Source organism: Cottoperca gobio, chromosome 4 (genome assembly GCF_900634415.1).
Source record: "Cottoperca gobio chromosome 4, fCotGob3.1, whole genome shotgun sequence".
NCBI classification, from domain to species: Eukaryota; Metazoa; Chordata; class Actinopteri; order Perciformes; family Bovichtidae; genus Cottoperca; species Cottoperca gobio.
This window is the reverse complement of record NC_041358.1, coordinates 24,277,412-24,305,047: the sequence shown is the minus strand read 5'-3', so window position 1 is coordinate 24,305,047 and position 27,636 is coordinate 24,277,412. Positions and strand designations below refer to the sequence as shown.

The 27,636-nt window shown below is 44.9% G+C and overlaps 1 protein-coding gene across 1 annotated transcript; it reads right to left on the bottom strand.

Moving 5' to 3' along the window:
• Positions 1-353: 353 nt before the first annotated feature.
• LOC115007256 (uncharacterized protein C1orf21 homolog) lies at positions 354-27,295 on the bottom strand. The gene is given in 7 exon segments (XM_029430042.1): positions 354-1,926; positions 3,447-3,507; positions 4,624-4,691; positions 5,686-5,718; positions 5,720-5,775; positions 14,143-14,272; positions 27,081-27,295. Coding segments are annotated over 6 exon segments (351 nt in total). The 5' UTR covers positions 14,234-14,272; positions 27,081-27,295; the 3' UTR covers positions 354-1,884.
• Positions 27,296-27,636: the final 341 nt, after the last annotated feature.

Genomic DNA, 27,636 nt, shown 5'->3' with positions numbered 1-27,636 from the left:
ATGCATAAAGATCTTTCATAAACCACATTTTATTATAGATTATTTTTACATTTTTTGATGATTAAATTTATTTTGTTTGTTGAACCTGGGAAGAAAAGTCTAATAAATCCTAAAATCGCCCTAATTGTGTATTTTATTATGGGTGAAATGCAACATACAAAAACATATTGCCTGCCAGAGTGCAGTACTGATAGTGTGCCGGCAGGGGGCATAACGCAGTCTTGGTACCCTGAGTGAATCTGCTCTGACTGCATGGCTTTAGGCGGCATGACCACAGGAAAATAGACTGACTTCACACTCCTCAGTGTACGCGCACGCACGCACGCACGCACACACGCACACACACACAAAGATTAAGAGCTTATTTGATTTTATTTTTAATAGAAAAAAAGTATTCCAAATAATACAACAGGAAGTATCCGGTAAAGATGACAACAACAAAAAGTGATCAGGTCTGTGTCTACACAGCAACAACGCATCCTCCCCTTGAGCTCAGCCCGGTTTTCTGCTTTAGTGCCAGAGTGTGTCTGGATGTGTGTGTGTGTGTGTGTGTGTGTGTGTGTGTGTGTGTGTGTGTGTGTGTGTGTGTGTGTGTGTGTGTACACACTGAATCAAAGCAGAAATAGAGCTTTACAGAATACCTCTGATTGATGCACATGACAGTCTGCTGGTGAAATGACACAATAATGTGTGTGGTTTATATGTACATGCTGAGGTGTGTTGGAATGATGTGCTACGATATGTACAATAAAAGACTCCATGTACGTGTGTGTGTGTGCGTGTATGTGTGTGTGTGTGTCAGCTAGGATCTGCAGTGTTATGGTATAGGAAGGAGGATGGATTGGGAGGAGACACAGATGCTCTGAATTAACACAGCTTCAGTCTGTCTGCTGTGGTGAGGAAGATGATGATGATGATGATGATGATACACTATGAAGGAAGTCAAGAGTAAAACAAACTGAACAGAAGAACATCAGGAAAAAACAACAAGTGGGTGCGAAACAGAATTAAAAAAAGGTTTTAAAAAAAAAAAAAAAGGTCCTTGACTTCAGAAGGCAGGAGGAGTTTAGAGTTTCTTTATCACCGGCTCGCTCCCTACTCTCTCTTATTAAAATATCACAAATATTTCACTCTTTCATCCCTCTGCCGCCCTCACCCATTCTCTCAGTCCCTCATGGCCCAGGCCGGCCTGGCTGTAGGAAGGAAGGCCAAAAAAGTTCAGTGTGGATCCTGGTGGTGTTACGCATCTCCTCTGCCTCCACCATCTCCTCCTCCCAGGGCTTCCTTTCTTCTTCACTGGTGAGTGTCTCAGTCCTTCTCACACCCACCAAAGCCATGTGTCCTCACTGGGCTTCCATATTTGGGAGTACCTTTGTCCAATTGCAGGAGTTAAATATTCAGGATTGGACCACGTAGGTCCAGACGGACAGATATACGGAGGTACAGATGGAGGGATGAGGGGCTGCTGGGGGAAATGACTCCTTCCGTCACGTCCTCCGCCATCTCGCCCTCCTTTAATGTGTCTGTCCCTTCGACCGCTCCGCCACCTCCATCTGTCGGCTCAGAGGCCTGAAGGGGTGAGGCGCTTAGAGAGGAGGGTTGTAGACTATCAAGAAAGTGTTCTTTATTCCATTCTCTTTCGCTCACACACATCACTCTTTCACTTTCCATTAAAATACTATCTTTGCCTCTCAAAAACACACACATGCTCTCACCAACACATACAGTGTCCCGTCACATCAACGCCTCATTGGTAAAACACTGATTCAGCTCCTCTCAGGCACACACGTACACATTTACCCTACACACACACACACACACACTCACACACACTCATACACACTGTGAGGCTCTCTGTAGGGGTGAATGTTGGGGGCCTCTGTGCTATGTCCCATCTTCCTCCTTCTCCGAACAGTAGTCCTGCCCCTGCAAAGAAATAGGGAGAGATTATGAGATGTGCATAATTTCTACTCTAATTCGTTCTAGTTAAGTATACTCAGTAATAACCTACTCTAAATGTCTCTCTCTGAACTGTCTGCATGCAGCAAACGCCGACGCATCTGTTACTCCAGTCACATTTAAACAAACCTTCGTCTATTTTCAGGTACTAGCATAGAAAAGACTGGTTGAGGCATTTAAGTGCCGACAGGTGGGCAGGTATGTCGTTTTGTTTCTTCCATCACGCTGAAGAGCTAAATCAACTTCCTTCCTTTCTTCTCCAGAGCCTGCCCAACAGCTCGTGTGAGGCTATAAAACACAGGCAGCCTTCAGTAGTAAACTGCAAATCAGTGGTGGGAGGAAACAAAGTGCATTTAAAAAGGCACGTTGCCAAAGTACTACTTTGAGGTACTAAACTGCTGCTATTTTTATGCTTTTAATTCACTACATTTCAAATGAAAATGTTTTCCACAAATTTATTTTCAATTTTATTCAGTAGTTTAGCCGATTAATCAATCAGCGAATCGTCAAATAATTAATCTGCAACTGTTTGGGGTGATTGAATAATAGTTTTTTAATTATATAAAAAATTATATATATAAAAAATTATATATATATAAAATATATGAAAGAAATATGTATAAATATATGTATAATTTATATATATATTATATATATATTATATATATATATATTGTATATATATATATATATATAAATATATATATATATATATATAGTATATCTCTTCTTTCTCTCTCTCTATCTCTCTCTCCTCTCTCTCTCTCTCTCTCTCTCGCCTCTCCTCTCTCTCTCTCCTCTCCCTCCTCCTCTGCCTCTCTCCCCTCTCCTCTCTGTCTCCCTCTCTCTCTTCCCCCCCTCTCTTCCCCCCTGTCTCTCCTCTCTCCTCCCTGTCTCTCTCTCTCCATAAAAATATATATAAATAAATATATGTATATAAATATATGTATATAAAAAACAAATATATGTATATAAATAAATAAATATATATCTAATTTGCAATCTCTATCCCCAAAAAAGATTGAACGATGAGATAACATGGCATGTCATGCTCTCAGGACTTGATATGAGTAGTGGGCGGAGCATTATCAATTTAAGATCCGTGTAAAAGACTCTTGACGGAAGTCTAGAGGGACCAAAACTTTAATACATTTTCTTTAACGCACCTGCATCTGAGATAGTTGAATGTGCAGATATCTCCATCACACCTCTACTTCTGTCATTTCACTTTGCTACCCTCGTCTACAGTCAGATACAACCGGTATGATTCAAGTGGCGGACTAAGTGAGTGGCCATCACTGCAGCGGTGACCTGTTCCTCCCCCTCACACACACGGAGAGGAGTGTCGAGCTCGTAAGCAGAGTGACAATGTGAACTAATGGATGCCTGTCTCTTTAAATGTAAGACCCAGCTGTTTCTTTAAACGCTCAGAGACCCAGTACGTCACCCCTCCTCTCTGCCCACACACACACACACAGCCCCCTCACCTTCTCAATCTTTTCATCCAGCATCCTGAAAAATTCCTGCTGACTCTCTGACGTGTGAATACTGTGTGAGAGAGAGAGAGAGAGAGAGAGAGAGAGAGAGAGAGAGAGAGAGAGAGAGAGAGAGAGAGAGAGAGAGAGAGAGAGAGAGAGAGAGAGAGAGAGAGAGAGAGAAATGGAAAAGCGAGGAGGGGGAGAGGTTGGAGACAAGGAGGAGAAGGGAGGCAACAAATACATCATGAGAATTTTCCATTACACCCCCCCACACAGCACAAACACTCACACACACACACACACACACCACACTCCTCACTGCAGTGTGAGAAAGGCTGTGGAATTGAGGAATGTTATAAAGTATTAACCCAGTCTCTCCTCAAAAGGCTAAATACTGTGCAGCCACCAACAACCAATAAGTTTCCATATTCACACAGAGTCAGAAGGTTGTCCAGGAGGTCAGCGTGATAAAACCCAGACCTGACTCACTTCACACATCTTAACATTAACATACTGATCCTGAGCTAATGGACGCTGGACATAATGCTTTATTAAAAAGGTCAGTTCAGCCAAATTACAACACGTTACGATTACAACTAATTGATCGGCTCTCGTTGGAACTCTCTGTTGAAGTTACACTCCCCTATGAAACTTGTTCAGAGGGCAAAACAATCTCCTCACAAGGTTAATTAGCACTGGAGCTGTTCTGGAGCTTTCCATTACATCACACAATCCTCCTCGGCAGAGGAAGTGCGACATTGTTTGTACGGAGACGTGTTGCTGTTGAACATTTCGTAATAATAAATCATTTTGATTGTTTATTTTACTCGTGCTTTATTAGTATTAGAGTCACCCTTCAGTGACCTGTAATGATGAATCTAACCTGTGAATAATTTAAATGTATACATGGAGGGATCGTTGAGGGGAGGGGTGTATTTATATGTTAGTTTTATTATATTATAGTTCCTTTTTATTCATTTAATTATTGATGCGTTTGTGTCCTTTTATCCTCATCTTTCTTTCTTTCACATTTACCTTGGTTTGTATGTTTTGTTTTTTTGTAATTTGGGTGAACTGACCCCTTAACAATATTTGTGATGAAATGTATCAAAGCTGCCCGTAACATATAGATCAAATATCTTTTATACAATATCCACCAGTTAGCAGACGACTGCTGGACACTTACTTAGACTTGATGTTTGCTGAAGAGACCTCTTTCTGCTGTTTGCCCCTGTACTGCACATTACTCTTCTCCTGAAAGACACACACACACACACCACACACACACCAATTAGTTGTCATTATCAGCTGATAAAACAGGCTAAAAACAAACAGCTCATATCAGCACACGTCACACCAAACCTTTATTATTAAATGATGTCCTCGGCCAGCTGGCACTGGACATCAAGTACAAGTGTAATGTATGTAGGTCCAATAAAACTGTTGCATCAACTCGGATCAAGGTTGATCACCTCCCATTAGTATCCCTCCATGTTTTTGGGAGCTCTGTGTAGTTTCCTGCTACGCTTCTCAACTAAAAATAGTGTGTGAGTGTGAGTGTGAGTGTGTGAGTTCCTCTTACACCTTCAGTAATGACAAGTGGTGGGAAACAAATACTGGTCTCACCACACGTTGTGGCTTAAATTCTCGCTGTGTGTCCGTTGCATCGGGAGATATCGAGGAAACACTCCCCTCACGTCTTCTAGTCTCAGGTGTTTCTCTTTGTATTGTTATCCTGTTACTGTGATAAGACTGGTTGCATTGGTTATTGTTTTACCACTTGCCAAGACGCCAGGCAGACTGACTAATGCTCATTTATTGTGTTGAAAAGGATGTAAACATGTGCAATCATTATAAAACGGAGCTTAAATGTGCAATAGTGATCGGACAGTTTAGGTTTAGCAAGCAAGTACAGAAAAAACATTTCACTGTTTAAGACAACACCTTTTGGAGGAAGGGAGTGAAACCAGCCAAGCAGTCAGTGCTCACACACACACACACACACGCAAGCATGTTGCGTCTACCTGCGTGTGAGGCACCTGTTATGTGTTTTTGCGCGCGTGCAAGAGACAATAAGTGTGTATGTGCAGCCTGCTGAGGCTGACGGGAGCTGCTTTTGAACACAAGCACAGGCTGTTCGCTCGGGCTGATAAACTGTCAGGAAAAAAAAGGTCTGAGCCGGTGTGTGGATGACGGGCTGTCCAGTGGATGGGTTGGTGTGTGTGTGGTGTGTGTGTGTGTCTCTCACCAGGTTCTCCTGGTTGCGTGCATTCAATTCCCGGGTTTTCATCCCCTCTCATGTACTTCACCTCCTCCACTCCTTCATCTTGGTATTCGGCTGAGGAAGAGGAGTGGTTTGGCAGAGAGAGAAAGGGCATGATTAAAGGAGGGAGAAAGAGAGAGAGAGTGGGAGAAAGAGAGAGAGAGATACGAAGAGATAGAGAGAGAGAGAGAGATAGCGATACTCTATAGAGAGAAATCTGCGAATAGATATATCTCCTATCCCACATCTATAGCTAGATCCGACGATCGTCTCTCTCTCATATGTGCTTCTCTCCATCTCTCTCGCGAGATCCTCCCTCTCTCTTTCTCTCTCTCTCTCTCTCCCTCTCTCTCTCTCTCCCTCCTCTCCTCTCCTCTCTCTCCTCTCTCTCTCTCTCTCTCTCTCTCTCTCTCTCTCTCTCTCCCTTCCTCTCTCTCCTCTCCTCCTCGCTCTCTCTCTCTCTCGCTCTCTCTCTCTCTCTCTCTCTCTCTCTCTCTCTCTCTCTCTCTCTCTCTCTTCTCTCTCTCTCTCTCTCTCTCTCTCTCTCTCTCTCTCTCTACCTCCCTCTCTCTCTCTCTCTCTCTCTCTCTCCTCTCTCTCTCTCTCTCTCTCTCTCTCTCTCTCTCTCTCTCTCTCTCTCTCTCTCTCTCTCTCTCTCTCTCTCTCTCTCTCTCTCTCTCTCTCTCTCTCCTCTCTCTCTCTTCTCTCTCTCTCTCTCTCTCTCTCTCTCTCTCTCTCTTCTCTCTCTCTCTCTCTCTCTCTCTTCTCTCTTCTCTCTCTCTCTCTCTCTCTCTCTCTCTCTCCTCTCTCTCTCTCTCTCTCTCTCCTCTCTCTCTCTCCCTGCCGCTATCTCTCCTCTCCGCGAGCGATGAGATCATATATCTATACGACAAGCGCGAGCGACCAGAGCGAGGAGAGAGGATCTGGCGCGCTCCATCTCGCTCGAGCGATCTGCCTGAGCCGCGGAGCGCGCGCGCGGCTCCTCGCGTCCTTCTCTATCGCGAGCCGCGCGCTCGACCCCCGCTCCCACGACGCGAGATAGAGACAGAGAGAGAGAGAGAGAAACAAACAACAACAAGTATTTATCAGGCGTCTCCCAGAGAAGAAACAATGACCAGATTTCTTCCATTCATTTCACTCAATATGATCTGAAAGGCTAAAATGACTGAACGGTGTCATACGGGCTTCACTGTCCTCTCGCTGCATTATGTCAACATTACCGATGACTACACCATTGATTCTTAGTTATAATTGGTGCAAGGTAATTCGATAACGACAAGCTGACACAGTGTTTCAGACGGTGGACATGACAGCTGAGATAAGTAGGAGGACACTGCTCATCTCCTTTCCAGTTTAGCAACAGAAAGTCATCCGAGGAAAAGCAAAAACAGAGCGAGAGGGAGCGCGCATGTACGAGAAGTAAAAGAGGGGACAGACGAGAATGGAGAGAGAGAAAAAACAGGGAACAGATAAGAAGGAGAAAGCTGGAGGGGATTAAAGATCAGTCGAACAGCTTCCAGACTACACGGACAGCTTAGACATTTAAGACAGTTAAGACAAGCTCAGTGGCGAGAACGGTAGCACTTCCTCAAACACTGCACGGCACGGCCACCACGCCCCGCAGTGTGCATCCTAAATCACTGCGAGAGGAAGAAATAATGGCAGTAAACCTGAGTGTGACCTGAATTACCGGCATTACCGTTTGTATCTCTCACCGATCAAAGGTTATTCAATGCACTCGGTGAAACCTGTATAATTAAAATAGATTCAACAACCTGAAGTTCAACAAACATCGGGCACCGACACATTAAAAACCAAAGAACCGATTGTGTTATAGATTAAAGATCACATTTAAGATAATATTGTCCAGTAACATTAACAATAATAAATAATATAATGAATGTTGACAGTGATGTAAGATGATATGACGTCTGAAAGCTCTCCATGCAGCACCTTTACCACAGACCAACCCCCACCTGCTCACCTGACCTTGAGCAGAACCATACAAGCACATATCTGCTGACTACCTGGTTGTTGGACAATTTACTGATAAAGCAGCCGAGACTCTGACACACACACACACACACCTCTCGGCCTTATCAGTTGCACACTTTGTATTTTGCCCTCCCTCTATCAACAGTATATCCGTCCGTCTGTCTCACTTTGTACTCAGCTTATGGGTTCAACCCTCCCTCTGCTTTGTTGCTCACAATCCACGAGCACCTGGATCACCTGTGTTTCTACATCGTACACGTGAGTCACCGTAGAGCCAAATACGGCCTGCATTTGTTAGATAAACGCTGCTGATGAGAAATTATTTCAAAAGAGGGAGAGGGAGAGAGGGAAAGAGAGAGAGACAGAGAGAGAGAGGGAAAGAGAGACAGAGACAGAGAGAGAGAGGAAGAGAGACAGAGAGAGAGAGAGAGAGAGAGAGAGAGAGAGAGACAGAGAGAGAGAGAGAGAGAGAGAGAGAGAGAGAAAGAGGGAAGCTGGCAGATTTAAGAGAGAGAGAGAGATGAAAAGAAAAAAAACAAACGGCGGCTACTTTTCTGCTCTTCTGTTTGTCTCAGGAATGTAAACGAGTCGGAGCAAAGCGGCTCCTGTCTGAACATGCCGACACATACAAACGGTTTTCTAACACTACACAGGCTCACCAAACAGAGATCTGCTCTGTAAACATGCAGCACAAATGGTGCTGCAGGAGGAAACACAATTAAGAGCCATTTCCTCTGCTCTCCTGCATACAACAGGGGCGAACCACATACATCTCCAGCTCTGTACTCCGTACCTGAAGGTGCATACAGATCAATAGCAAAGGGGGAGATTACCTGCTGCTGCTGCTGCGGGTTACGTAAATAAATCTAAATGGACATTTCTTTTAAGCAGCAATTGAGAAAAATGTCATTTTTATAATTTGGGTGAGCTGCAGCCTGACGGCTGAATGTTCCAGGATATTCTGTCACTGAGCTTAATGTGACAGGCACAGATAGATCAAAGTGACCCAGCTTACACCAATCAAGACTCATCACATCACAGACTGTGCTTCAATTTAGATAGCAGCAAAAACTGGTCACGCTGTGTGTGTGTGTGTGTGTGTGTGTGTGTGTGTGTGTGTGTGTGTGTGTGTGTGTGTGTGTGTGTGTGTGTGTGTGTGTGTGTAGCAGTCATCGTCACAAGACAAGGCTGTTTCGTCATGGGGGGGGGGGAAGATAAAAGAGGGAAACTATTTTGAGAAGCAGTGATTTTGTGATGTGGACATTTTTCTCATCTCTGATTAAAGACCGGGGCGCTGCGCTGACCTTAAGGTACAAACAGGCACTGCTGCTGAACGAGGGTGTGTGTGTGTGTGGGTGTGTGTGGTGTGTGTGTGTGTGTGTTTCAGATAACGCTGTGTCTTTGAATCAGCACGTTTGTCATTGTATGCAAGTTGTGCCGTTTGTATGGGTGTGACTCATTTAAATAGCCATCTTCGTGCGTGTGCGTGTGCGTGTGCGTGTGCTAACAGCGCTAGCTGGCCTGCATGTCCTGTGGCTATATGTCACTCTGTCCTTGCTGTCGCGTGTCCTCCCTCACGGCCACTCTGGCTCCAGGCCATCACCGGCCTCGCTGTGATATTTACACCTGAACACAAAGTCTCATCTCTAACACGCACACACACACACACACGCACACACACACACACACAATATCATACCCATCAATCAGTTTAGAAAGGGATATAGAAATACTGAGCGTAATATATACAGAGAAACACACGGCATGGCTTTTGCTGGCGAGGATAAAAATGATACAGGCAGACAGAATATTTCAAAATGTCTTTTCTGATCCGTTACTGAACTGTAAGCAAATAGGAAAGAACTCCAATTGAATTGCTTGTGGCAGTGAGGACGACCTCAGACAACAACCTGATCTACAAACATGTCATACACAATTAAATAATCAGATTAAATGTGAATCTGGTTCCTTCTGGGAGAAATATGCACACATCTTTCATTTATTTCTAAAGGCCCACAATATTAAAAGCTGATGAATCACACGTACTGAACAAACTTCAGGCTCCATTGACGATGCAGCAACAGTTACTTAATGTTGCTGCAATCAGTGAATGACTGACAGAAAGATAGTTTCTGTGATGCACCAGCCTGATGTTGTGACATCAGAGAACAGAAAAGTATTACCCTCTCTGGAGTTAGTCAAATGCATGTCTGAAGAAAGAGTGGATTGTACAAACACTTGGTGCCTGCTGGAGACACACCCTGCAGATATGATGACGACTGTGCTGTAACACTGACGAGGCCGTGGCTGGGGGGGGGGGGGGGAAGTTAGCCTGGATTGGCTTCAGCAGCTCGTTGTTTGCAGGGCTGGACCTCAGCCAGCCGCAGATGTTCAGGGCAAACAAATCACAAACCAAACTCACAACAAATACACTGCCGATGGGTCAGACAGCCAGCACACACGGACATAGATTCTCTTAAAAACACCCTGGTTTCACAATAACATGCACCACTTCTAGTCACGTGAAGGAATGTACAGAAGCTCACACACACACACACACACACACACACACACACACACACACACACACACACACACACACACACACACACACACACACAAAGAGCGCAGGGCTTGAATGTGAGAATACTTCTTAATTGTGCCGTTACAGTGAAAGTAGACGAGTAAAATAAGAACTTCAACTTCTGTTCTTGCATTAAATATATAAATTGAATCGCATTCAATGAACCAGTTCAGCGGCTCGACCATGTGTGTGTTCGTACGTACAAACTGTAATATCTTGGATTATTTTCAGTCCTCTCCTTCGACTAAAAACGGCGTTTTGTTCTCAATCTAACATACAGCATCTGGTGCATATATCTAACTAGGGGTTAATTCCCTGAGCATGTTATCTTCCAGGAACGCCCAGCTCCACAATCACACACCTGGACTCTGCAAGCGTCCCAGTACGACGAGGGTTAACCTCAGTCAACCACTAAGCAGCCTCGTTAAAAGGGCACTTCAGCCGTGATAATGGAGGGATGAGCAAGTGCTGCTCTTTCTCCTTTAGCTGCCACATTTATCCTCCCAGCCCGGGGACTGAACCGGCGACCTTCGTTTCACCAGCATGCATCTCTATTTCTGTTTACTGCCCTAAAGAGGAATTGTTTCGCTCTCCACACACACACACACACACGACAAAAACTGTAGCTGTACCCTTGAACAATTATTTTTTTTCTCCACTGTGAGAATATTTCCAAGGACTGGGTTCTCACTTAGCGGTCTGACGAAGAAAGCTCAGAGTTATTCAAGTGCCAGCATTTCTTTGAGGCACTTATAAAAACAATCAGCTTTGAGAGATCCCATTTATTCCCCCCCCCCCCCCCGAGAGCAGCACACACCATTGATCCTTTCGCGGGGCGTCTTGGCCTAAATTCAGCCTTTGGATCAACACACCTGCTTTCTCTTCACACTATATATTCAGACGTTTCAGGAGGGACAGTATCATCAGCTGCTCCACCGCCTCAAAGCAACACACAACTCTAACAAGAAACGGGGAAATCTGCACGCCGCCATGTTGCGTAAACATGTCAGGGTGTTACTTTCACAATCATATACACGTACAGTCCCGCGTACGCTATCTAATCTCTCCTCCGACTGAGTATTGCCGACATCAATAACATGATGTCGTGGAAATTGTTGCTGTTTTTCCCTCGTCGTCCTTCAGTGTTTGTGTAATGGAGCTCAGCCTTTTCCGGTTATTGTGAGAAAGAGAAAGGGAGGGGGGGGGTTAGTGGCCGGAGTCTGGCAGAGCAGGCAGTCAGAATATCTGGGCCACACACACATGCACTCACGTATGCACACACACACACACACACACACACACACACACACACACAGACTGACTGGCAGACAAATCTGTTGGAGGCGGATCAGTGTGTGTAAGAAGAGGGCTCACTGTCTCACTAAATGCACTGATGTGCAACAGACATGTATGAACACAAATAAATGGACACACGCTGACATACAGTCCACGGGGGGGGGGGTAGACTTGTGTGTGAGAGCACCGGCAGGCCGACCACAACGGACCAATCTTTTCCGCCTCGATCATGAGAAGTACACCAGTGAAGCAGTTTGACTGGGGTTGAAGTGACGACACATTGTGTGACCGCGAGTGAAAGATAGAAGAAGAAACAGAGATAAGATAAAGCTCAGATGAAGAAGAAGGGGGCGTGAAGGAAGGGTGTTATTGGGGGGGGGGTTGTGGTCTGGGATAACTCTAATCCACACTATCCAGGTCACTCCGGTCTTCCACCTCCACGCACACACAATCGCAGACAAGCTCAAAACAGTAGTCTGGCCCCGACACAGCCACTTTGGATTCCCCTTTAAACAACTGACAGCAAGGCGGGGGGGGGGGTTGGAAGCGAGGGAGTGGGAAGGAGGAGGAAGGGAGGTGAAAGGACAAGAGATTGTGACCTAATGTTGAGCCAGAGGAGAGAGGAAAAGAAACACTGGGGGATGAAGGCAGGAAGAGAGGGAGGAGGCAGGGGGTGTGCAGAGACCCAAAATAGAGAGACAGAGAGAAAGAGGAAGGGGAGAACGAGGCCTTGGGCAGGGGGAAGAGGGAAGAGGCGATCTGACCAAGACAGAGAAGTTGGAGAGAGAGAGGGGGAAAAAAAAAAGAGAAGAGCAGCAGCGTCGACGCACGTCATTCTCCCTTCCTCTCTCAAGGAAAGAACGGTCCGCTCCTCCTCCCGTCTCTCCCTGTCATCTCCCGCCTCGTGCTGCTGCTCCTTCAAAGACGAGGAGGGAAACAAGACGCGAGAGCGGAGGGATCACAGGAGGGGGAGGCGGACGAGGGAAACGTGTCGGGGAGAGAGAGAATAGAAGGGACGAGAGCGAGCAGCGAGTCAAAGAGAGGTCGCAGGAAGAGGGTGAGAGGAGGGAGACGGGTCAGAGGCAGGGGGGGAGAGAGAGAGAGAGAGAGAGAGAGAGAGAGAGAGAGAGAGGACCTCCTGTGGATTGTCATCTGCCACGTCCATCCGCCCGCGTGCAGTTATACCAGAGTGTTGCTCCTAATTCTTAATCGCTGTTAATCCCTCTACCACCCATCATCTCTCACTGTCTCTGGCTTTCACTTTCAGTTCTGTCCCTCATTGCACAACAGCCTGCGAGCTATTATTAGAGCTGCAACTGACAATCACATTCATTACAGATTAAGCTGTTGATTATTTCTTTAATAAATCGATTCTAAAAAGTTACATCATTTCTTGGCAAGCACTTTTGCCCAAAGCGACGTGTATTTTTTTTTTCCAATACCACCACTTCTAAACACTGCACAGCTCCTCTGTGCACATGTTATGTTTTATTCTAGAAATAATAGTATATTTAGGCAATAAATCGAATTCAGATTCAGATTCAATAAGGGGATTCACTTTGACACGAGACAGGAAGATATGACAGGAAATGCTCATTTCAGCTTCACAAATATGGACATTTCCTGCTTTATGTCATATTAAACTGAATATTTTTGGGTTTTTTACTATTTTCTGACATTTTATAGACCAAACGTTTAATCTATTAATCTAGAAAATGATGTTGCGTTAATGGATGAACCACCTGAGCTGCAGAAAACTTACCAAATAAATTACAAGAGACGTTTTGTACGGCCGAAAGTCAAAATAACTCAAAGATTCAGTTTAAAATGATGTAAAACAGAGAAGATCAGGAACGTGCTGCAGTTAAGAAGGAAGACAAAGACAGAGTTTTGCTTGGGAATAATCAAAAACAAGCAGTGAAGCAGTGTCTGCTTGTGATTCTTTGTCAGAGTTGCATATTGTGAGTCCAACAGTGATGCTGCCTTTAAATCTGAGGCCAGAAGAGGAACACTATGCAGCATTTCACGATACAAAATCAAAGATTAGAGGAAAGTTTTCTTTTCTTAGGCTAAATCTGAAGTGTCCTCAGATGCATCTTGCATTCCTGACCCCTCTCTGCCTAAATTGTAAAACCGCCGGACTAATCGAATAATCGTTTTAAATCACCGCTAATGGAGACTCTTAAAAAAGGGGGGTGCTTCACTCTCACCTCTCCTCTCTTTGCTTTCCATTCCTCTCCGTCCAGTTCCAAAGACTAAAGCATTAAGGACGTCAAGGGTACGCAACACCTGAGCGAGCACAAAGTTACCACTGCAGTCTCGTACTTCCCCTCTCTCACGTGAACCATCAATACGGATGACTCCAATAAAAGTGCCGTGTTGACAGTTATTATCTAAAATGGAGAACTTAACACTGTCAGAGGACTACGAGCTATAATGAAGGGAATATATCGTGAGGGCAGACGGGGCAACGCTGAGCAATTAACTGAGTGAAATAGGGCTATGAAGCTTTTATTGACATCAGTGTGTGTGTGTGTGTGTGTGTGTTTGTCTGTGTGCGTACTGACCAGTGAAGAGGTCTCCGTTGCTGTAGGCCTTGCCGCGTCCCTCCTCATCGTTGGGCACGGCCGACACCTGCTTGGCCGAGGTGCAGCCCATGGCCTCACACTCTGAAACCTCTCCTCATCGCACTCTCACCTGGACAAGGACGGAGACAAACACGTAATTTATTAAAAAGCACTGGAGCGTGTGTTCAGCGAGAGAGGCTGTCACTCACGCTAACTAGCATCCTCTTCTTCATTCTTTCTTTCTTTAGTCATACAGTGTTTGCTTCAGTTTTCAAAAAGAGATCAACCGGATCTGCTAATCTATTCGTTGCTGTGGTTGCACCTACACTTCAGAGCAGGGTGTTCAATGCTGCACTCGTTTATTTACTAAATACATTTAGCTACATGCTTGGCCTCCTGTACGTGACCTCGAGGCAGGAAACCAAAAACACATTTCCTTCCACTTTGCAATAGCGTCTATTTCCCACCTGAGCCACAAACGTAGGATGAGTCATGATATAATCAGAAACAAGTGAAGAGAGCATTTACATGGAGATGTTGCAGATCATTATCCGCCTCGTACGGGTTTGTTTTCAGGGCCAAACATAACCACTGTTATTATATATGGAGCGGCACAGTGGGTAGAACCAGATCTGTTTGGAAGGAGGGCTGCAAATACATTAGTATTTTGATTATATTCATATTAGATCAATAGATTTAATTATATGATGCAATGTATGTATGGAAACTAGATTAAATTAAAAAAGAATTACACATTTTTAAACCTTTTAGATGTAAAATAAATGCGATTTTCTGCATCTATTAAACAATATTTGCCAAAAACGAAATGCAAAAACTCAATTTCTTCGTATTTTTAGATCAAAATCCATCAAATTGTATTTGGTGAATGACTTAAAGCGGTATTAACTGATTTGTTGGCCACTCTTGGGCAACACAATGAGCTCTTAACATTAACATTGATGCATCACCAGCCTGTAAAGTTGACATGGCGAATGTGTTGGCAAACAGAGGATTGTTTACACGTCCAGCTGACACGGAGCAACACGAGCATTCATTTGCAATCGTGTTTCTGCAAGTCCAATATTCACACTTATGATATAGTTATGTTTTGAGCTCCAACCCCCCCCTGGGAGGAAAACACCCGTCTCTTTAGCTGCTTCCCCAGCTGGTCGCTAACATCGTCCGCCTGCTGTCTGGTGCTGGTCAGGTAGTGTACGGTGTGATCAGTCATCGTGGCGTCACGGCTGTGCAGACGAGGCTGAGGCAGGTGATAATTCATCACTACAAGCAACACCTTCCAAAGTACAACCATCATCATTTGATTTGTTCATAAGGGTGGGAATCACCGGAGGTATTATGGGAGATATTTAGAGATTTATTACCTCTATTTAATTGCAAACTATTCACTAATCTCATGAGATTCAGCGCATTTCTGATTTCTTTCTACGAAGTCTCCAACTTCCTACCAATCCTGCTGACCTCGTCAGAAAAAGCCAATTGTTAGCAAACATCTTCATTTGTATTTGCAATATTAATAATTGATATAATAAAAGATACTTAGCGCCTGTGTATCGATAATGCAACATAAAATATTGCTGTACTATGCTGCATCAACCCCCCCCCCCCCCCACTTCTAATTGATAATATAAAATATTGATCACTGCAGCTCTAAAACAACATTAGAACATTACATTTTGAAGCTTTGGCCTCTTAAAGTGTCCTTAAATCAAAACAGCTCCCTCTTAACATCATGAGGGTGAGAATAAAATAAATGTAAAACTTTGCAAAGCCCTCCCCCTCAGCGGGACCGCTGACGCTAAGCTGTGAACGTCACTGTCAGTCAATCACACACAGTCAGACACATTACACTATAGATAGTCTCCATGTCACTCATACGTGCCATATGCTGTCATTGACAGAGCCCATCTGACTGCTGCCAGTTGCACACACACACACACACACACACAATGATTACCCACATCCAAAATGAAATCCGCTGCTTCGGTACATGAGTGAGAGGAGGAGGAGGAGGAGGAGGAGAGCTGAGGGGGCTGGAGAGGCTTTTTTGGAGCGGCAGAAGAGACAAAGACAGCGAGGAAGTAGGAGGGTGGAGATGAAGGGGGACAGGGGTGAAGGAAAAGATGGAAAATAGGCACGATAGAAAGAGGCCAGAGAGAAACATGGGCTCAGAACTTCAAAAAAAAAAGCGCTGCCCGCCCGCCCCTCCTCCTCCTCCTCCTCCTCCTCCTCCTCCTCCCTCCTCCAGTGATGCTCCGAGTGTTTGAAGTTGACAGGAGGCCGGTGTTTACTCCTGTGTTTAGGCTGCGGCCGACCAGCCTCCAGCTCTCTGGACACGACACAAAGCGCCAGGTGTACGGGGCGCAGGGAGTTACTGCGAGGTAACTGTATGAAAGGCTGCGACCGAGCTGTGTGTTGGTGGGCTTCTATAGTACGTAACAAGATGGCAGCTAGTTAGTTGATTACACAGATTTAAGCTGTAATGAGGGATCATTACTGAGAATCCTTCCCCGTCAGACTTCCCCTACGAGAGGAGCTAAGGGTCATATCGTCTCCCAAACTCAAAACACTATCCGAAACATGTGAAAATAATGAAACATTCAATCTTTAATGATCTGTAATAATCCACAATTCACAGTGTATTAGTGCAACAGGCTCTGCCTTGTACTCCATAGCAGAGAACATTTATCAAATGCGCTCATGATCTATAATGCGTGCGCTGCGGTCTTATTAAAGCTTCTGATATGTGAGATTATTAAAGTCCTATGACTGATACATCTGCCAACAAAACAGTTGCTAGTTGATAAATTCATTCATTTCATTAGAGGATTGTGACCAGAAATGTAATGCTGTGCGTGTTATCTTACATATAAAACACTTATTTGTCCATGATCTCCGGTAGCCGATCGTTAGCACTAATTGGATGAAACTAACAAAAACATTTCAAAATGCAAATGCCTTAAAAAGCAACAAGACGACACATCTGAAATCCCCCATCAGTCCTTGTAGTGAGGTAGTGGAGGTACCTGAACACAAAAGGAAACTATCCTACTGTGTAGTTTAGGATTTAATTACGTATGTAAATTGCAGAAACAGATTACATTTTTTCAAATTGGATTTCTTGAAAATTGGCAGCCCTATGTGGCGTACAATGTTATAACCACAACTATAAAACTATAAAAAGAATGATCCTTTAATTCTGCTGTTAAATTTGTGAAGTGTGTGTGTGTGTGTGTGTGTGTGTGTGTGTGTGTGTGTGTGTTCAGTAGAGGAAGCGGGGATGTGTATATAAATCTCTTCCTCAGCTCTCCAGCTAAAATCACATTAATCTCTGGAGCCTGAGCAGAGCCAGCGCATGAATTTCTCAGAGGGCCCGGCAGGTGAGAGGAGACTGTACCTCGGGAGAGAGAATCAAGACACACACACACACACACACACACACACACACACACACACACACAAAGCTTTGGATGGTGTGTGTGTGGTTGTGTGTGTGGTTGTGTGTGGTGACACATGTGGCCTGAGCACGGCTCCTGGTCCAGAGAGCAGTTTATCAGGCTGTTCCAGGCAGCCTGGGACACCTCTTACTACGACTACCACTCTGGAACAACTCAATTATGTGTCTCTCACACACACACACACACACACACACACACACACACACACACACACACACACACACTCTCTCTCATAAACCCACGCAGACACGCACAGCCGGGAGGTCTTAATGCAGTCTAGAGCACGTTGTCGCAAAGAGACACTCGCTGCAGAGTTTCAATAATAATCTCATCCGGCATAATCTGTCTCTTGACAGAGTCGCTTAAATGAGGATTCTGCACTGAGGAGGGTGAGATGTTTGCCCCGAATCACTGCCGCAGGGGTGCTTGTTGCCTGTCGGAGCATCACACACAGTGAGGCAGAGAGGACTTTCAGAACAGCCAGTGAAGGCGGAGATGACTTTCTCTTAACTCTGAGCTATTAGTGTAGAACTGAAGTGAGTATTAGATTAACAACGCAGAGACTCCCTTCTGAAACCACTGAAGGAAGTGCAGTGAGAGATGAGAGGAGACTTGATTTTTACAAGTTTCAAATGGGTCTCCAGTGTGTGGGCAGCTTCTGTTTGAAGGGCTTTGATTTGTGCGTATTGAAACATCAAATTGTGAGTGGGAGCAGGCTAAAAATAGAGCTAGCAGTCCCAGAGCTATTGTTGTGTGCTTGGATAATGCTAGGCTGTGTGAATCCGTAAGCCAAGCTGCTATTACTTGGGTTATACATATAAGCTGCAGTTAGTAGGCAGACTAAAACAAAGCCAAATACAGCTATAAATAAATAACTGTGAGGCCTGTAATAAAGCGGAGGACACAGGGACGCTTCAATGACACAACATCAGTTATGTGTTCAAATCAGGACAAGAAGTCACACATGGTGTGTTTTGCAAGAGGCTCAGACATGACTCTTTATTAGGAGAAATGCACACCGTTGATTTTGCCAATCCAAAATCAAGAAATAATGCTAGCTGTGTTATGATTTTGTTATGTGAAACTCACTGATATTTTGTCCTAAAGCAGTGATTACCATCCTCAACTTGCTACACAGAATTGTGTTTATTTTTCTGACTTGTTTGTCGTACAGTGTCTGGTTTTTACCTCTTCAAGCCAATAGAAGTTCCTGAAATGAAACCTTCAGAGAGGGGGGGGGAAATAACTTTTGGATTGAACTCCTAACAACTCATAGACACGCAGCAAATAGACGCTGCTTTGTATCAAGGGTTCAACAAGCAAAAAGGTTCAGGAATATTCCAGCGTGCAAATCCTTAAAACGACTCTTTTGCATCCTCTCACTGTTTTGCATGCGTTTCACTGGACAATGAGATACACTTTTAGCATCGAAGACTCCAGCTGGAATTAGCCTGAGTCAGTACTGAGCTCTACCCAATGAGCCGCTCACGGCCACATGCAAGACCACAGTGGGGCGTTGCACAGTGTTGATTCAACCCACAGGACAGCTGGGCTGGGCTGCTCTCAAGCTCGCCTGCAGACTCTGAAGTGTGTCAATGGCACAAAATCTTCACACTAGCCGACTGTCTCGCTACTCCTGTCACACACACACACACACACACACACACACACACACACACACACACACACACACACACACACACACACACACACAGAGAGCCAACATGATCTGATAAACACCACACCGTCTGAAGGGAATGAGATTTCTTAATACCAACTAGCACTCAGCCAACTCAGGCTCCACGCAACTCGCTCCAGATACTTAACATTCAGCACGGGCATACTCGCCAAAGCAAAGTAGTAGTCCTAATTTAGAGATATAAATAATGCCGTGATGTCAGCTTTGCAGGTCTTGCGTAATTTCTAGCTAAACATACACCAGAGTTTGGCGGGTGTGCCGTCTATGTTTCACCCTGTAAGCGATCTTAAATACGTCAAAACAATAATAAAAGCTTTGGCAACACGAAAAAGCTCCAACTCTCTTCAATGCATGTTGAAGCAAAAAGAATCCTTAACACATGGGAAATGACCATGCCCTTAAAAATGGAGTACAATTTGGCAAGCACACAGGCATGCCCGTGCCTGCATACCACGAGGTGGGAGTTGACCTACTCTCAGTCGTGTGAATCAGCCTTCTTTACAAGTTTGTCAAAGGACGAACTCAAAAAAGAAAAAGCACTGTGGAGGGAGATGTGAACGTACATGCTTGCATAAACACAAACCGTGCACACAGGCTGAGCAGTGTGCAGAGCGAAGGTTTCTCAAACGCAGGGCTGTGCCAGAGGCAGAACGTGCGACCACAGAGCCTGAAAAACTGGCTGAGCAAAAAGCGAAAGAGAGAAGAGTCAGGAAGAGTACTCGAAGAACGCTTTGGGGAGGTGTGAAACATGTCGTTCTTTTTCCCTATAGATCCCATTTCCTTGTGGGTTCGTCAGTTCCCCCATCACAGGGCTTTACTGTAAGCAGCAGTGCCGTGGTGGTGATTCAGCTTCCTGGAAAAGACAAGAGATTTAAAAGCCTCGGAGGGCAAGTGGTGACTTCAGCCATGGTCAAAGCCACAGGGAGCATCAGAGCTGCAGGGCTCTCAGCGCGTCCACCTGTGACAGAGATTCATCCTCTGCTTCATCATGCTGCATTACTGAATGCTGAGCCACGCTCTGCTGCTCTGCTCTGTTAGCTGGCCAGTGCATTGCAATATGCTCTCTATGCAGAGGTTAACCCAGAGAAATGTTTAGCCAAATTGGTAAGCAAGCCACGCATGTCATGACGCAACTCACGCTCATTAAAAGACGACGTGCGATGGTCGTCTTCCCTCGAGGTTCAGGTTTTATCTCTTGCATGTATACAAATGTACCACCGTGTCGATAATACAGAGGTGGATACCACTTTCATATCTCTGGGTGTAGTAAGGAAATGCTGGCAATATTCAAAGCAGCACCGCCTTAGAACAATATATAATTTCCTGGCTGTGTACAGGTAGTCATTTTACAACGTGAACTACCTGATCTTCCAGCTTCCATTAAAACGACCGTTTGACACAGTAAATGAAACACCTTTCTAAATCAAGGTTCCTCGTCACCATGATGCACAAATATCAAACCTTTTGCCATCAAACAATCCTGCTCATTGGTTTGCAACTTTGAGATTTTGACTTGTCATAGTAGAGAAGAAAACACACAATACCAGGACACTGACATTTTCCTAAATGTGATTGTTTACAACTGTACATTTGTCAGTATCTAAATCTGACTTCACTGTATATATAAAGATCTCCCACACTTTCCCCTAATGACCAACCGTACAAATGTAACATCGTGTTTGCTCTTACGATCAAAGCCAAAAACCTAAACGTCGTACCTGAAGTTGCTTTGGTGACACTCTGGTGGAAAATCGCTGCTGTGTGCTGCAGTGTGTCCAGCGTGTCTTTGCCTCTCTCTGTGACCGAGCACAGTTTCAGTACAACTCCTGGGCCAACGCGCCATAATATTTACTCTAGCCCGGCAGCAAACGCTGCACCTCTCCTCTTGTCCCAGTTTAAGCTCTCCATCAGTCTGACAAGCCTGGGAAGCCGTGCCAACTCACACACACACACACACACACACACACACACAGGCTGGTGGACAGTAAAGGCTTCTCCCGAGTGCTGCTGCTTTAAGAGCTCTCCATTCTCTATATACTGTTTATGTTATGCACCAATGCAAATTTCTTCTATGTGAAAAACTACTCTGCAATAAACCAGTGTGCTGTTGTGGGAGCGGCGGCTCTTTCCTCTTTATTTCTGTTGTAATGAGGGTGACAAGTGGTCATAGAGGGGAGGGATGGGCGTGGAAACAGACAGTGGGGGGGGGGGGGGGGGGTGAAGGAGGTAGATACAGGAGCTCCTCTGTTCTATTGGGTGAAACCGTAGCCAGGCCGCGTGGCTGACAATGAGAGACACATTGTGCATAGCTAAGGCATGTGCTGGGAAAGAAATAAGAGCAGGTTTTAGACAAGTTGTTACGTATATACTTTGGCAAGAGGCCTACGTTTTCCCTCCAGGTCCATAAATGCACGGCTCCTTTCACTACTGCAGCTCATGGGGAGAGAGAGACAGAATGAGAAAAGGACGAAAAACAAAAGGAGTGAAAGCAGAAGGTGGCCCAGGTAGAACTAAACCATACAAAAAGGGTTTGTTCCACATTACACAGTCCAGGCTAGAGGATAAAATGTCTCCTCTGAGGCGTATTACTGGCTGCCGTTTGTACCACTGAAGAACGAGAACAGAGTCCCTGGAAGAGCAAGTAGTTGTGCCTGTTTCCTCCCCCGCTGACACTACTCTGTTCTGATTATTCCTGGTGGGACTCAGGTAAAAAGCAGGTTAGAGCCTGAGGTGGTTGGAGGGAGAAGAGCAATCAAAAAAGGTGGAAAAGTGACGGAAGAAAAGCTTTAATGATCGTGTGGCTTCCTCCTGCGTGGACATGAAACAGAAAGTTACAAAGAATATATACTGTAGCATCAGGTGAGTCATTAAAGCCGGCTTTTCGTCTAATGGTGATAAAGTTTGTCCAAGTTTGACTCTTCCAACACACACTTTGCAAAGTTCTTCCCCTAACCTTTGATTTGAGCTCTCGCTCTATTCTTAAGATGTATTTTTCAGGCTTTTTACTGCACGGTTACACAAAGCATATCTTTCTGTCACAGCAGGGAGGACTGCTGCTAATTGCTGATGTAGACCTATAAAACCAATATCATCGCTTTTATGCATTCAAGATTAGTATGACTAAGTGCTTGTTCATCACATTTACCATCAGGCAGCTGCACGTGGCCGATGGAGCAGGCCTACTCCAACACAGCAGCCACACAAAGGTCAAACATGCTTATGTTTTCTCATCCAGAAATCCAACAAACCAACACACAACCGGCAAAAATAAAAGAATACCAGCATTTGAAATTACCACAGCTGAAGAAAATAAATATATATCTCTGCGTAATTGGCGAGCGTGTTGCAGGATAATTGGCAAAGCAGTTTCGGATGCCAGTCTGTGTGGATGACGCACCGCTCTTCACCAACGAGCTGCTGATCAGCCTGTGTTTCATGTCTGACCGTGGCTGGTGTGATACATCCACAATTGTATTCCTTTACATGCAAATCAGTGTTTTTGTTCGGCCATTATCCTGCACAGTAACACACGACGCGCCACAGCCAGGAAATCTTTCATTCAATAGACCCAATTCAACAGTTTGTATCCACCGCACGAGAGGCTAATGACGCCCAACATGAGATTATTGTAATTCCCAATCCACCGACAGCCGTTGTAACTGGGTGATGTGGCCGGAATCATTATCGGCATACTAATATGCATCACGGATGCAAACTCACAAAAACAGGACCAAGGCGTTGAGGTCGAACACGACTGTTAATCTGGTCGTAAATGAGCTGAAATAATTAGTCGATAGACAGACAAGCAATCAGCGCTAAACCGGAAGAACAAACACAATTTTGTTCGAACAGGTAGTGGACAAATGGGCGGGGCAGCGGGCTGCATAAGGAGAATTATTCTGCAACAAGTTTGACAAATGTTTTGATAATTTTTCAAGCAAAAAGGCCAAAGAATGAACTGTTTCTACTAACTGACAGATCTCTTACTAACTCTGGGTATCCACCAACAGGCCATTCAATTAATCCGATTGGACAATGGGAAAAGATTCAGAGCACTTCTGCAAAACACAAAGCGAGCAGCAACGCAAAACCAGGGCCATCACTGTAAACTTCAGGTCTGGGAGACGGGTCTGTCCTTCTACACAAACAAAATGATTAATCAAGATTACTTCCCAATAAAGCAATTCATAACAATATAGGGATGTTAGTTGCAAGCATTTTATCATTTTATGGTTCAGCTTGAAGCCAATAAACATAACTGAAGCATTGCCCTGAACTAGACATAAGCAGTGTTGGATGTTTAAAATCAACTTTGAACTGTTATCAAAGCTAATTCATATCAATGTAGAGTCATCGAGCTGAATCAAAACGACTACATGTTTAGTTCCTGCAATGGCATGTCATGTTTTCTAATAAAGTAGAAGATTCATCTTGTGTAGAAAAGCAACTAGAATATAAAAAAATAACTAAATATTACATGAAGTAAAGTAGTGTTTGTGCACAAATAGGAAGAAGGAATGTGGTGGAAGGTAAACCCACCTTTACCCGGTACAGTTTGTTATTTTATGTTCCCTATCGTTTGTCTTCATATTAAATATTTGGGCTTTTATTGAAGCTTGAACGCTCCATTTATTTTTCTCACATCAGTCCAACAGTGGAGTTGTCATTAACAAGGAGCGTGCCTGCAGAGATCCCATCACAAACCAGTTTATCGTCGGTGGAGATGGGAAACAGATGCATGCTGTCTGATGGGAAAGCACTGTGCAGAGATTCACACAGCACTTCAGAGTGAGAAGAAGAGATAAGAAAAAAACTGGCACGCTAAATCAGTCTCCATTACCCATCCCAACTGGACTCTGAACACAAACTGCACTGCAAACACAGTCAGGGACACAGAGAGACGCTGCTTCATCATGGGATGGACACAAACACACCAAGCATGCATGCAGGCTGCACTGCCAACCCCTGCTGACTCAAAAGCCCTCAGAAGGCAGACCAATAGCAGAAATAGCCCACGTCTACAGAGATCTGCATGTCGACTGCAATGCAGACACAGAAATAACAAAGCCGATGATAAACGACCCCAGTAGGGATGCAGGAGATATATACACTGTATGTATATGGTGGATCAAAGCTTGGCCTATGATGGGAACTTTATTTTACTATGCAATATTCCAACAACATAATTATAGCCAATAAATTATCGGCCGATAATACGGCGCCAAATTGCTTTTGTTGACTTAACAAGCGCAGCATCTACACACTCTGATGGAGTGGGTGGCAGTCTGAGAAGGAGAAGGAGAAGGAGAAGGAGAACAACAACAACAAGAAGAACAACAAGAACATGAACAACAACAACAACAACAACAACAACAAGAGAACAAGAAGAACAAGAGAACAAGAAGAACAAGATAGATACTTTATTAATTCTGAGGGAAGTTTTGGAAATTCAAGAACAAGAACAAACATTTCGTATCTGGATTTTATCCCGGTTTCAGAGCAAGACAACCAGATTGCAATTTGCAATACAAAAATGTGATGCATATTACTAGAAAATAAAAAAATAACATTTGAAGAGTCAGGACAGTTTTTAGTTTTTGTAGTTTAAACAACAGTTGTGTCAGTTAGTCTATGTTCACTATCTTAGCCCGTTTCACCCTCAGTGTGCATAAACTACAGGTCATTAACTTCTTTTTAAAATACAAAAAATGTCAAATTATCGCATATCTTATCAGTATCGGCCATGACACGCAGGTAATTATCGGTAAAGGCATAAGAAAAAAATCCATATCATGAATCCCTCGACACACTTTCTTAGGTTTCATGCTGCAACATTTGCTGCCTGAGCTTTCAGCAGTCAGGTAGGCGCACCGATCGGCCAGCGAGCCCCTCAGTCAAACTGACACACACTCAGAACCCTGGGGGATCGTGTTGTGCTGGCCTTGTGCTTTTGTAGCACCGCAATATAGACTACCTCATCACACCTGACAGCGCTAAGCACTGCTGCTCGGAGCATACGACGCAAGGCAAAGCAAACACAAACTGGATGTAAGAGACAGTCGTGGGAACTCCCTCCCACGCCCACACAAATCAGAGACAGACAGAGAAGACATCCTGGTAACCATGGAAACCCTCCACCTTCTCACACGGGTGACATCACGGGTTTTGCATCACGACCCGAGCAAAGTCACCTGACCTGCTGTTAATCAGCTCAAGGTGAGGGGACCACAGGTGGAGCGGCCGGACGGGCAGATGATGCTGATGATGATTGAAGGGACAAGGAAGAGGGAGGAGGACTAAGAATAGACCCTCATGCCTCGGAGAGAGAGACAGAGAGGAGGCGTGTGTTTCAGTCTCTTCTGCTAGCCACCGGAACCAAAAGCCATATGTGAGCAGCGACTCATGGGCGCGCACACACACACACACACACACACAGACACACAGTGATGAGCAAGTGAGGGAGGCAGATGGATGAAGACAGACAGATAAATCAAGCAGGGTGGGGGACTCACAACATCCACTCACAGGATTGCTGGTACTTGATGATCGTAACCTACTGTACAGTATAAAACCCTGCTGTAAGCTGCTGGTGACAGGATGCTAGGAGCTGTAATGCTGGCCACGCCAACCTACTTTCACACAGCCACCAAATGGATGTAATGGTCTGGTGTGGATCACATAGGAAGATCTACAGTAGCTAATGGCCATATGGCACATTTAAACGCAGCAGCCAGAAAGGCAGTTATCCAGTCCCTTCGGTGATGCAGCGTGTATACTAGCTTCTGAGGAAGGATACATGTGAAGTACACTCAGGCTGAGTTTTAGTTAATGAGCTGCAAATGTGTCTGTATATCAAATCTGAAGTCTAGCTGCTGTGACTTTCCTATTATCATCAAACAGCTCCCGTCTTCCCTCTGTGTCACAGCAGTAGTGAGCAACAAACAGCCTTCAGTACTTCCTTTTTCTCTTTAAAGGACAGATGACTGGTCATGTGTAGTAGTCGACAGAAGGCGATGGTTTACTCCTGGCATGCTATGGAAGCTGTGAGGCACACAGGCTGGACAGCAGCAGCCCCTGGCCCGTCCACAGAGCTCCGTCCTGGGGCTGCTGGAGCTGCAGCTCGGCTCAACAGCTGTGTCCAGCTGCGCTACAGGGAGACACTGGGCGCTTTGTTCCCTACAGGGGGAGGCAGAGTTGTGGGCAGTGGGAGTGCAAAAGTGTCTCCGTGTGTGTGTGTGTGTGTACACATAGTTTCATTTCCACAAAAGGTTAACGGCCTGTAGCCTCCGCCAGGTCAGTCTCCCCTGTGTTGAGTGTCCCCCCCCCTGCCCGCACCAGACGGCCTTACAGCGGCAGCAGGCGGAGAGGGAGCAGCGGGACAGGGTGGCACAGCAGACCAGGATGTGTGGAAAATTTCAAATACGCTGAGCCAACGCTGTCCGAGCCAAGCGAGCCACATTCACACAGCACACACACACGCGCACACACACACACACTCAAAACCCAGAAACGTACACATCTCACGTGAAGCCCTCTTGTTTCTTTGATCGCCGGTGAAATGATGAGATAAAGCTGCGGTAGCGTTTGCAGCGATAGATGCGAAGCCCCCGTGTGCAGGAAGGGAAAGCGCCGGGTAATCACGGCACACTCAGGAAACAACAACAAAAGAGAGAAAGAAACCACAGGCAGGAGCGTGGTTTACACTGGAGGGGTATGTGACACCTCTGGGAGACGATTAACAAGTAATTCAAGCTGGTACTTACTCAGATGAACCGGTTCCGTTCGGTCCACTGGAGGTTAGCCGGTCGGTCTTCCGGCTGAGAGTCGGGCGGGATCTGCGCTATGGAGACCGGAGAGCTCAGAGCCTCGAGGACTGAACGTAAACTGTGGCTTGCGTCATTTCACCAGGATGCCACTATTGCGCGCAGCAATGCAGCCATCTTGCTGAGGAGTGCCCCACCAACTCACCAATCACTGCTGGACTCTGGAGTCTTATTTTGGTCCCAGTAATGAAAGTGATCCACCACGAGCTCTTAATATTAACCATGCATAATGCAGGACAATATATGAAGGAAATTAACGCAAATGGATCTTCATAAAAAATACTGTTTGGTGTCTCTTTAATGTATTTATTAAAGTAATTAGGTACTGTACTTGAGTACACTTGTGGTTTACTTTTATATCATTTCAATAGTCAGTATGTCAATTTTAAGCTTAGTTAAAAGTGTCTCCACCTCGATCAGTTGTGACAATACAATGTAGACATATTTGTTTTCATTTGTCTTGAGATACTTAAAGTGCATTTTACTGTCTTTATCT